Genomic DNA, 13,202 nt, shown 5'->3' with positions numbered 1-13,202 from the left:
GCCTCTCCTGGTAATTTTCTTTTGGGGTCTATCTTGGTTTGGGTTCATTGAACTTCTTGAATGGAAATATTCTTGTCTTTCCTCATACTGAGAAAATTCTCTTCCAACAAATCTTTGACAGTTTTCTGTATGGTTTTGTGTATTTCTTCCTGCCCTGGAATTTCAGTTACGTATAGGATTTTCCTCTTGATGCTGCCCCACATGAATTTTAGGCTTTCTACATTTTCTTTGGATCTTTTTTTTTCTGATTAATGCCTTAGCAACATAGTATTGAGGTATTTGTCTTTGATCTCATGAATTCTGTCTTCCATTGATTTGATTCTACTTCTCTGCTCCTTCAATATGTCATCTATTTCTGAAATCTTAGTATTAATCTTCTGGATTTCTGTTTATTTATTTTTTAAAATTATTTTGTCAATTTCTTATTCTATTGTTTGCCTAAATTGTTTGAGAATTTTGTCTCTGTTTTCCTTGATCTTTTCAGTATTTTCCTTGTTTTTCTCAGTGTTTTCCTAAATCTGTTTCTCAATTCATTGAAAGTGACCAAATACAGTTCCTTTGAATTCTTTATCAGGGAGTTCCAATCCTGCTTTTTCCTCCAGAAACTTTTTGGGTTTGTCTCCAAGTCCCTTGTTTTTGCTACTTTATCTTGCTTTTTTTGTGTGTGGACTGTGATGATCTGGCATACATAACAAAGTAGTAGAAGAAGATGCAAATAACACATGTAAGAAATGAAATGGATGATGTCACAACAGAAGCAAATTAAAAAAAGAATACTATCGGGATACTATGAAGAATTCTACTTCAACAAATTCTAAAACTTAGAATAAATGGACAGATTTCTAGAAGCACACTGGTTATCTAAATACAGACTGAGCTACAGAACTTGAAAAGATCTATAACAAAAGAAAAACTTTAATAGATCATGAAAAAAATTACCAAAGTACTTGCACACATGGTTTCACTGCAGAATTTTACCAATATTCAGAGAAGAGCTGACACCACTCATGCTCAAACTATTCTAGAACATAGAAAAGGATAGAATCCTCCCAAATTCATCTTATAAAGGAAGCATAAAACCCTGATACCAAAACCAGGCAAAGACATCACTAGAAAGGAAAGCTACAGACCAATATCCTTCATGAATATAGATGCAAATATCTTTAGCAAAATCCTAGCCAATAGACTCCAACAACCTATCAAAAAACTAATACATCATGACCAAGTGAGATTCATACCAGGTTTAACATTAGGAAAAAAAAAAAAAAAAAAAGAATCAGTGTAATTCATCACATAAGTAAGATAAAGGAAAAGAATCACATGATCATATCAGTAGATTAAGAAAAGTCATTTGTTAAACCCAACATCCATTCCTGATAAAAACTCTCAGAAAAACAGATATAGAAGGAAAATCCCTCAACATGCTAAAGAGCATACATGCAAAATCAACAGCCAATATTAATCTCAATGGAGAGAAACTGAAACCATTCCCATTGAGGACATCACAAGACAAGGATGTCCTCTGTCTCCACTTCTAGTCAACATTGTAGTGGAAGACCTAGCCAGGGGAAGAAGGCAAGGGAAATCAAAGGCATGCAAATTGGTAAGGAAGAAGTAAAGCTGTCCCTATTTGAAAGTGATATGATCCCATATATAGGAAACACAAGACAATCATCAAGAAAACTACTGGAACTTATTGAAAGATTTAGCATCATGAAAAAATACCAGTTAACATCAGTTAGATTCCTCCACATCAGCAAAGAGGCTGCTAAAAGAAAATAAGGAAATCAATACCCCTTACAAAAGCTTAATACTCCTTACAGAAATGTAATGTATTTGGGAATAAATCTTACCAGGGATACAAAAGACCTAGACAAAGAAAACTGCAGAACACTACTTCAAGAAGGTATAAGAGATCTACTAAAATGGAAGAACATAACATGTTCATGGATAGGAAGATTGAATATTGTGATAACGTCAGAATTACCCAAAGCAATCTATACATTCAATGCAATACCAATCCAGATTCCATCAACATTCTTTAAAGACATGGAAAAACCAATCACTAATTTTATATGAAAAGAAAAGAGACCTCTGATAAACAAAGCACTATTGAAGAAGAAGAAGAAAGTAGGAGGTCTCACAATCCTGGATCTCAAAACCTACTGTACAGCCACAGTTGTCAAAACAGCCTGGTATTGGTACAACGACAGGCATATAGAGTAGTGGAACAGAATTGAGAACCCAGAAATAGATCCATTGACCTATGGCCAGTTGATCATTGACAAAGGTCCTGAATCCATTCAATGGGGGAAGAGATTGTCTCTTTCAAAAATGGTGCTGGCAACACTGGATATCTACTTGCAGAAAAATGAAAGAAGATCTATACCTCACATCATATAAAAAACTAACCCCAAATTCATCAAAGACTTAAATGTGAAACTTTTAATTATAATATTCATCAAAGAACAAATAGGGTCAAACTTGGGGACCCTAATTCATGGCATAAATAGATTATGAAGCATAACACAAGATGCAAAAACAGCAAAAGATAAACTAGATGATGGTGACTTTCTCAAAATTAAATTTCTGTGTGCATCAAAAGAATTCTTCAAAAGAGTAAACAGAAAACTTGCAAAATGGGAAAAAAAAATATCTGGCAATGACATATGGGGCAAAGGACTAATCTCTAAAACTTATTAGAAAACACCAACACCTCAACATCAAAAGATTAACAGTCCACTTAAAAATGGGCAGAAGATATGAAGACTTCACCAAGAAGATATTCAGGCAGCCAACAAACACATGAAGAAATGTTCCTGATCATAAGCCATTAAAGAGATGGAAATCAAACAATGAGATGTCATCTCACTCCAGCATTAATAGCAAAGTTCAGTGAGACAGGAAATAACAAATGCCAATGAGGATGAGAAGAGATTGAGACTCTCATATGTTGCTAATGGGGTTGTAAAAAGGCTACAACCCTGATGCACACCTTTTCTGATTTTAAACCATGTATTATCCCCTTTTGTCATGTTGTGAGAAGGGACCAGTCATTGAGAAAAATATCATGCTGGCTAAAGAAAAAGCTCACCGAAAAGCATCAATCCCTTCATGAGATGGAGGACACCGTGGCTGCAACAATGGCCTTAAGCACAGCAAAGGTGGTGTGCATTGCCCTGGATCTGCAGTGTTCTGTTGTGCATAGGGTCACGATGAGTTTAGCTGACTTGATGGTACCTAACAACAATAAAGATACATTCACTTTATTTCAATATATTGTTATATTCATTTATTATATTCTATACTATCTTGGGGATTCTGCAATCAGGAATAAAATAATTTTATTTCTTTTACTGTCTGTATGCATTTGATGTCTGTTTTTGTTATTTATTTATTTGAATTGTGATGTGGGTGAAAGTTTCCAAAGCAAATTCATTTTCCATACAGCAGTTCATATACATGACATTTATTGTAATCCCCATAGTGCAACAGGTCTCATCCCACTTCCTCTCTGTAGTTATCTTTCCCCTTTGTCTTTAAAGTAAAAAAAAAAAACAAAAAAAAAAACAAGACAATATTGTGAGAACTAGGATGTACTTCACTCAAGCTATGGTGTTTTCTATCACATTATGGTATGCCAAACCTGAACAATGAGTTGTATGTTGTGTGTTATTTAAATTAAGTTGTGTTTAATGCCAATACCCATCTGTGAGTTGGAGTCCCTGGTGACCTAACTGGTGAACTGAAAGTTTGAAGGTTTGCATCTACCTAGAGCTTCTCAAGAAAAGACTAGCCATCTACTCCAAAAATTCAGAATTTGAAAACACTATGAAGCACAGTGCTGCTCAGATATCTATCAGTCAGAATCAACTTGACAGCTTCTTTATTTTTGTTTGAATCTCAGGATGATCTTGTGAAGAGAAGCCATGTGCATTCAAATTATTGTTTGGAAATGTTCATATTTTGTCATGTTCTATTTCAGCCATTATCATTATCTAAATAGATGAACTTTTACAATATGTAGATTTTGGACAGGGCTCCATGAACAAGAAACCACTTGTAGGTGCAAACTGCTAACATTTTGGTGAGTAGTCAAACCCTTATCTACTGAACATTCAAGACACTTGGTCTGTTGTAAAGCCCTCTAATTTAACCATGAGCCAAATGTGATGAAACACATTTTCTTCCAATACTGCCTGTCTAGAACTTTGTCAGCTCAAATTTCTCTTTCAAATAAAATATATAAAATGGTCAAAGAGATGAAAATTTCTGTTACAATTTTTTTTTTTTGGATGCTTTATTTTTTACATTTTTGTGTATGCATGTTTCTTTCCTGAGATAAAAGAAATCAACTTCCCGGTTTTGTTATGTTCCTAGTCAAATGTAAAGTTTGTGAGGAATTTATATCTTTAAAATAACATGCAAGCTCATATGAACATGGACAGATCTTTCCACTCATCTCAATAATGGTTCAGGACACATCATATACCAGGGATTGGTGATAATTTCACACTTAGTCATCCTTGGTCATAAGTTACCGAGGGAGATTTCTTGGCACATTTTGAAGAATAAAGTTCAATAAAAAAATGGATTCATGTTAGTCTGATAATAGAAACTTGCCTACACCCTTAGAAGTCACGTAACGAAGAGCATGATTGTTTATTCTTGGTTTTTTGATGCTCCACATTTTTTAACTGTGTCGTTGTGTTGTTTGTTGTTATGCGCCATTGAGTCGGCTATATAGAGAAATACTTATTTAGTCTTTAAGAGGCCAAGTAATTGACTATTATTTGCAGAACAGTACATTTTTTCACTCTGAATTATTTTTGTATTTGCTATGGGAATTTCCCAAGGAGGTTAAAACTTCCTCCTGAGTCGATAGCAAGAGTCAGAAAGATTTCTTTGGAAGTGTTGGCAGAGGCATGAACGTTTATTCAGAACAGAAACAAAGAGAAGTAGGAGAGAAAGAATTTAAAACATAAAAGGAAGCAGGCTGAAAACATTGTTAGCAATTCAGAGTCCAGCAGCGGCGAGACAGAATGGATCTAAGATGACCGGTAACCCCCTTCCACTTTGCAGGGATATTTATATCTGAGTTTGAAGTATTGGGGATGAGAGGTATGTGACTGGAAACAGAGGGCTACATGTCTGGCTTCAGACTTGGTGGTGCTGGCCCCAATCACGAGGAGTCTTGCTTGGGCAGTACCCTCCAACCACCACTTGTGTGCTCTGATAAGATTCTGCCAGTTAGCAATCTTTATTGCTTAAAACTATTCTAAGAATGAGTTCATACGTTACAGCAAAGGTAGTTAATACCCAGAGGGGTCAGGGAGGATATGTGACAGAGTGGGAGAAGGAAATGACTTGAGTTTCTTATAAGCATGGCTAACTTAGATGGAATATGAGAGCCATTTTGTGGGGGGTTGTCGTTACTGACTATGTAGTATTGTATAGAATGATACTATTATAGTGATTAAATGTTCATTATGAAAAAGAATACAAAAAAATTCAAAGGAAGTAAAACTAATTCAAAACTACTGTTAATATTTTGATGACTTTTCTTCTAATTATTTTCCTGGTACATAAAATGGTTATTTATATATGTATTTATGTGTTGCATAAATTATTACACTATATATTCAGTATATTGACCCCATTTTATAACAAAACACTTTTACTACAACTTTATGTAAGTTAGATTACCCTTCTGCAGAAAGAGCATGGTGGCAGTGTCCTCTCACCTCCTCTAATTTCATGAGAGAGAGACAGAGTCACCATCAGCCCAAGGCTGATCCCTTGAAATGGCTCTGACACCAATTGTCCCTCCCATAGCATTCTCTACTTTTCTGCTGGATTTGATAAATCATTGCAATGGCCACACAGAATTCAGACAACTGTTTTATTTTGGTTTGCATCTCAAAGTTACCTTGTGAAGATAAGTCAGGTCCACCAACATCATGTCTTGTTCATCAATTATTTACAAGAAAACATATCTGGAAATGTTCACATTATGTCATGCTGCATTCCAATTTTATTGTCTTTATCATTATTTGAATAGTTGAACACAATTCACATTACATAGATCTTTGATATAGCTCGACAAACAAGAAAATCAAAATAGTCATATTGCCTACAGTTCATATTATTCTTATCCAATGACATTATACACATAAATTTTATATTTCTATTCTATATCAAAAGATCATAGGGCAGTCTGAGTTTGGTTAAATTTCTTAAAATTAGTGTTGCCTACAAAATCATGAGTCGGGTCCAACTCTACGGCACATAACAACAACAAAATCATGGACTCTATAGGCCCTAAAGACTCTGTATTGCCCAATACAGACCAACAGGATATACAAAAAATTACATATATGAAATCAAATCAGATGTAGTTTAAACAAAATACCATAAAAGTGAAAATAACATGTAAATACAATACACAATTTTAAGTATTAAAAAATGCTTATCACTTTTCGCTAATTTAGTGTATATATGCATGTACATAAATAGATTCCAGATAAAACAAGCTTCAACCAAAAATATACATACATAGACACATTTTTAAATGAATTAAGAGAATAGAGAAACATAACGTTGATTTAAAAATTTGAATAAATCGTTTTCAATTGTGAAAATACTAAAAATTTTTAATCCCAAAAGAGATTACATTTCATTTAAACAGTCAAAATGAAAGAAAATTATCACAAATAAGATTATAAAAGAAAATTTTAATGTAAATTTTAAGCATTAAATGAATGCTAAGAACATACATAGAAACATCTACAGAGCTTTTCAAAATCTAATACATAAAAAATGGAAAAGGAGTACTCTCTGAGATAATCTTTGAATAGAAGAGAGCATAAAAACAGCAATACTGTAACATGTAAGAGAAATTAAAAAGAAACAAACAAGATATTCAGGAATCTATCTGATGGAAATTTGTGGGCTGCGGTCATCCCAAATTTATTTTCAGTTCTCTGCTTCATGATATTTCCTTACTGATATTCTAAAAACAAATATATGGGATTTTGAGAATGTATTTTAAAGAACGTAAGATGCCTATAGATATAAGGGTGAACATGCCATTTGCTTGAAGTATGAACAACTTCAAAAGAAATAATTTATTGAGGCTTGTTCACAGATCACAGAAAGGTTGTACAGTGATTTGCTAGTTAACACCAACAACATATCACTGCAGGCAGGTCTTTAACCAGATTAAATTGCAATGTTCTTTGTGCAAAAGAGTTGCAAGATGAAGCCCTGATTTTGCCCAGGTACTAAAACCATATTTATTTAAAAGTTTTAAATAGCAAAGGAATTAACAAATACTGCAGTGTAAATGGAAACAAAGAAGCAAGAAAATATAAATATTCTTATGCATATAATGTATACAATGATAGATACTAATCTAGGAGAACATGAATAAAACTCTCAAGAATGGCTAAGATATTATTATTCTTTTATGTTTTTCAAGTTTTCTTCAATGTTAAGATGTACCATTTTACTGTTCTTAATCATATTTATGATTTTTTGTTATAAGTCAAAAAGTATAAAGGGTTGAGCTTTATTTGTGTTGTTGGTAATTAATTTTAACAATTTCTATGTGTATCAAATAAACCAAAAATAATTTACCAAACATCAGTGAATATTCTTCATAACAAAGGGTATTGTGCATTTAAAATACTCCCAGGAGGTAAATATTCTAATTTAATGAACAACATTCTTAGTACTGAATTAACTGCTTTCTATTTTAATCTTTGGTATAACATGTGGAGCCGGAATGATTATTTCTTTATCACAGTTAAGGAAACTGAAGTTAAAATTATTAGTAACTTATAAGGGTCATGAAGCTAAAAATGAACAGACCCAGAGTCTATAACCCAGAATGTCTAATTCTAAAACAGCCCACCCTAACCACTGTGCTATATTCCTTCTTTGTATAATACATGGAATGACTTCTGTAATTGTTTTCATTTGGCAACATTATAGCAATTACCCTTGACTAAATTATCTGAATTCAGATATGTATACAGCTTGGTATGGTATAATATAAGATGAGATAATATTCTCTTATGCTGCACATTAATTTCCCCTAAAAGTATATATATTTAATCTTCTAGTTCAACTTATATTCATGTTCTCTAATTATAATATGAATTTATTAAAAATATATATTGCTGGAAATATCCATGATGTTATACAGCCAAGTAAAGAACGACTTAACAGACATGGAGATTAACTGAAAATAAAAATTATTTTTAGAGAGAAAAAAGGAAAGAAAGAAAATGTGAGATTTAATATTTCACTTCCCTGTCACTTTACATGCCTGGTGCAAACCATCTTCTGCATCACTCTGATGAGAGCATTGTTCACTTCTTTGTTCCTAAGACTATAAATGAGTGGGTTCAGCATGGGAATCACAATAGTGTAAAAAATAGAGGCCACTTGGTCTTTTCCCAAAGAGTAGGACTTTCTTGGTTTTAAATAAGTGAAAATGATGATGCCATAGAAGATGGAGACCCCCAGGAGGTGGGAGGCACAGGTAGAGAAGGCTTTTCTCTTTCCTGATGTGGATTTGATTTTCAGGATTGTAGAGACAATGGACACATAGGACACAGAGATTATGATAAGAGACACCATTAAGGTGGAGCCTGAAAGAATGAATATCGTGATCTCAATATTATGTGTGTCAGTGCAGGACAGGACTAAAACAGGGGTTGTGTCACAGAAAAAATGATTGATCACATTGGAGTCACAGAAATGCAACTCGTTCATGGAAATCACAATGGAAAAGGATTCACAGAATGCCATCACATAGGATGTAGTGACGAGGGAGTGGCAGAGTGTCATGGACATAAAAACTGAGTATTGTAGAGGATTACTGATAGCTATGTAGCGATCATAGGCCATTGAAGAGAGAAGGAAACATTCCGTGACAGCCAAGAAGATGAAAAAATACAGCTGTGTGAAACAACCTGCAAATGAAATATATGTGCTGGAAGTCTGTAAGTTCTCTAAGGTTTTAGGGGTAATTGCTGTTGAATAACTAAGATCAAGGAATGACAGATGACTGAGGAAAAAATACATGGGAGTGTGAAGGTGGCGGTCCAGGTGGATTACAAGTATCATCCCTGCATTCCCCAGCACAGTGATCAGATAAATCAGGAGAAATAGACTAAAGAGGACCAGCCGGATCTCTTCAGACTCCATCAGTCCCATGAGGATGAATTCAGACACATTTGTGTTGTTCTTTCTACCCATAGTGCGCACCTTCTTTCTAAACTGTGGGAGATTAAATTTTATACTTAACATCAGTGACTTCTATTCAGGTTTTTGTTTATATAAATGACATGGCATTAAAAAAAAAAAAAAGACTTAGGAATATAGAAATTGATAATAAGTAGGAGCTCTGGTAGTCTAGTGCCTAAGGCATTTCACTGCTAACCAGAAATCTGACTGTTCAAACCCACCAGTCACTTCTCGGAAGAAAGGTTAGACAATATTTTTCACTAGAGATGCCACCTAGGAAACCCAAGGAGATGGCACTATAAGTTAGATCTGAATCAACAGCAGTAAGTTTGGTTTTATTTATTTTTTTGTGGTTTAGAAAATATGACTGATAAAATATGAGTTTAATTGCCATATATAAATACAAATATTCTGATATTGCATAATAAAATATTAACATATATTATAAAAGTGGAAATTCTAGTGTTCTCAATGGTTCTCTTTTAAACAGATTTAAAATGTCATTCCATAGGTATTAGTGTTATCCACACTTAAGAAAATTATCTCGTAACTCTTAAGTAATTTATCTGAAGTCAGAGTTACTAATTATGGACTATGTGACTCTATTATTTTAAGTGTGTTGAAATTGTACGCTAGTAACACTGCATTCTAAATTATAATTAATTTCAACTTCCTGAGAAAATTCTAAACAGTTAGTAAGCAATTAAATAATTATAGTTGAATGCTTCTCTTAGTGTCCTTTGGTTTTCAATATTATTTAACACTATTGACAAATCAGTAATTTCAAGACATGAGGTCTTTACTCTGGTGAGTGAAAAGTATGGATCACAGAATAATCATTTCCATAAGATGTGCTGTTTTCTTAACTTGACCATTCAAAGCCAAATTCCTCTGCAAGTTATATTTCCAAAATAGGAATATTGCTTTTATACTACTGATTCCATTAACTCTATATATCTGTTTCCACATCCTGCAATTACTTAGGGAAAGGACTAAAAGTCTATTTCTGACTCTGCATATATTCTTTGATAATGTTTCCTTTTATTTGATCTGACCTAAACCGAACCAAAACCCTTGCCTTGGAGCTGAGTCAGTGACCCTACTGGGTAGTGTAGAACTGTCCCATAGTGTGTCCAAGGCTATAATCTTTATGGAAGAAGATTGCCTTAACTTTCTGCTACGCAGCTGCTGGTGGGTTTTGACAGCTGACCTTTTGTTTAACATCCTAGGGCTTTCCCACTATGTCGCCAGGACTTCTTGATCTGACATATAACACTCTGATTTTCAGAACAATACTTACGATGAACCAAAGGTGATGAAATTTTGTTGTTCCAAAATTACATGTCTAGAATTTTGTCAGGCTTAAGGTTTTCTTCAAAACAAAATATAAAAAAAAAAAAAAAATTTAAGGAGGTGAACGTCTCTCTGAAATAGTATTATTTTCCTTTCAGATGAATTAGTTTTACATTTCCATGCCTGCATTTTATTTTCAAAGGTAAAATAGCTCAACCTCCAAATTTTGTTCAGTTCCTAATAAAATGGAAATTCACAAGGAAATTATATTTTAAAAATAAATAAATAGATGCAAGCTAATGAGAGTAAAAGCAGAGCAGTCATCTCACCCTCATAATCCAGTGTACCTCTTATACTGGGGATGACTGACAGCGCAACACTTCCTCATCTTCAGGCAATAATTTCCAAGGGGGATTGTGTGGTACATTTCCAAGCATAAGAGTTCAAGGACTAATGAATTCATTTTTGACTTCTAACAGATAATTGCCTGTTATTGAAGCCACATACTGAGGAGCCTGAGGGTTTGGTCTTCCTTTGTCAATACTTCACGTTATATGGTACATTGTCAAAGAAGCTATTTCTAGAGAAATGCTTAATTACTCTGTAAAAGGCCAAGTAGTTAAGTATGAGTGACACAGTAGCATTTCTTATTCTGACTTATATTTATACTTTAAGGTCTGATACTATTATAGGGCATAAAACATGTTCATTGGAAAAAGTTAGAATATAACAAAACGCAAAGAAAATGAAGCACATTAAAAAACTGTTGTTAATATGTTTTACACTGCACCCATTATTTATTGTTAACATTTTGATGTATTTTCTTCCCATTATTTTTCTTTGTGAATGAAATGCTCACTTATATATGTAGTTATATATAGCATCCATGATTACACTGTATATAGATTTTGTGATCTCATTTTATTAATAAATCTATAATACACCTTGATCTATCTTACCTTCCCTGACCACTGCCGTAGTTGATTTCAACTCATTGTGATCTTACTGGGCAGAGTAGAATTGCCCCATTAATTTTCCAAGCTTGTAAATCTTTACAGAAGCAAACTGCCTCATCTCTCTTCCACAGAGCTATTGGGGTTCAAACCACTGAACTTTTGGTTAGTGGCTCAATATTTTAACCATGGTGTCAACACAGCTCCATTATATCATGCTTGTTGTTGTTGTTATGTGCTATCAAGTCAGACCCTACACATAGCGACCCCTCTTTGGGTTTCCAAGGCTGTATCACTACGGAAACAGACTGCATAGCCTTCTTTTCAAGGTGTGGCTGGTAGGTTTGAACTGCCAGCCTTCTAGTTAGCAGTCAAGTACCTTAGGCATTACACTACAAGAGTCATCCTAGCAATCTCTAAAATGAACAATGTCATGCATCATGCAATGACCGGTGCTGTGTAGCTAATTTCCCTCTGGGAGTAGTCACCAGCAGATGGGTGGACATTTGAGCCATCACAAGCCATCACAAACATGGTATGGGTTTTCCGTTCAACTTTGGCAGTGTCACCTTACTCATCTACACAGAAGTCCATGCAAATTGTTTTACTCTTTTAGTATACTGGGCTTTTATTTTATTTTAAAAGCTTCAATTTCTCGCTCATGAGAGAGACCTGGTGTTATTTATTTATTGTTTATTTATGTTGTGGTTTGGGTGAAAGTTTACAAAACAAATTACTTTTCTATGCAACATTTCATACACATTTTGTTTTATGCCATTGATTCCAGTCACCATATTGTAACAGCTCTCTTCCCACTTCCTCCTTGTGGTCCTTTTGCTATGGGTCTATTAAAATTTTATACATCAGTCTGTGTCTGTTTAGGTAAATAGTGTGTTTCTATAAATATGTCCATTTCTTCTAGGTTTTCAAATGTGTTGGTGTATGATTCTTCACAGTGTCCTGATATAATCCTTCTTATTTCAGTTGGTTCTGTTGTGGTGTCACCTATTTCTTTTCCTATTTGTGTCATTTGCATATCCTCCTTCTTTGTTAAATTGCTTGTGGTTTGCCATTTTATTCATCTTTTTCTCTTATTGATTTTTTTCTATTGTCTATTTTCTGTTTTGTTGGTTTCTGCTTGAATCTTTATTATCACTTTCCTTGTGGTGACTATAGGCTTTAGCTGCTTCTCTTTTTTCTAATTTTTGATGTTGTGTTAAGGTGTTGATTTTGCCTATCTCTTCTTCTTCGTGAGTGCCTTTATTGGTGTAAAATGCTCTCTGTTCACTACTTTTTCTGTATCCCAAGGATTTTGGCTAGTTGTATTTGTGTTCTTGTTTGATTCAGTGGATTTTTCAAGTTCTTTTTTTATTTCTTCTATTACCCAGTAATTATTAAGGAAGGTGTTAGTCAGTTACCATATGTTTGCTCTCTTTCTGTTGGTCTAATTTTATAGTGTTGTGATCTGAGAAGATCCTTTTCAGTACTTCAATGTTTTTAATTTTACTGATGATAACTTTTTAGCTAGATATATGATTTATCCTGGAGAATACCCTATGTGTGCTGGAAAAGAATGTATATTATGCCATTTTTAGTGAAGTACTCTATATAGATGTCTAAAAGGTCAAGTTGGTTGGTTGTATTATTTAGTTCTTTGTTTTAATTGAGTTTCTTTCTAGTTGTTCTATCTTTCAAAGAAAT

At 33.9% G+C, this 13,202-nt stretch overlaps 1 protein-coding gene across 1 annotated transcript; it reads right to left on the bottom strand.

The window, feature by feature from the left end:
- Nucleotides 1-8,319: 8,319 nt before the first annotated feature.
- Nucleotides 8,320-9,276, bottom strand: LOC103213193 (olfactory receptor 8H1-like). The gene has a single exon (XM_007959056.2). It carries the CDS (start codon nucleotides 9,265-9,267, stop codon nucleotides 8,320-8,322), a length of 948 nt encoding a protein of 315 aa, XP_007957247.1. The 5' UTR covers nucleotides 9,268-9,276.
- Between the last annotated feature and the right edge of the window lie 3,926 nt (nucleotides 9,277-13,202).

Source organism: Orycteropus afer, unplaced genomic scaffold, assembly GCF_000298275.1.
Source record: "Orycteropus afer afer isolate SDZICR_OR568_19922 unplaced genomic scaffold, OryAfe1.0 scaffold01394, whole genome shotgun sequence".
Lineage (NCBI taxonomy): Eukaryota > Metazoa > Chordata > Mammalia > Tubulidentata > Orycteropodidae > Orycteropus > Orycteropus afer.
This window is presented reverse-complemented; position numbering and strand designations above follow the sequence as displayed.

What these genes read in the sequence shown, in the direction of transcription:
- LOC103213193 (XM_007959056.2), bottom strand. Translation starts at nt 9,267, where the DNA reads ATGGGTAGAAAGAACAACACAAATGTGTCTGAATTCATCCTCATGGGA.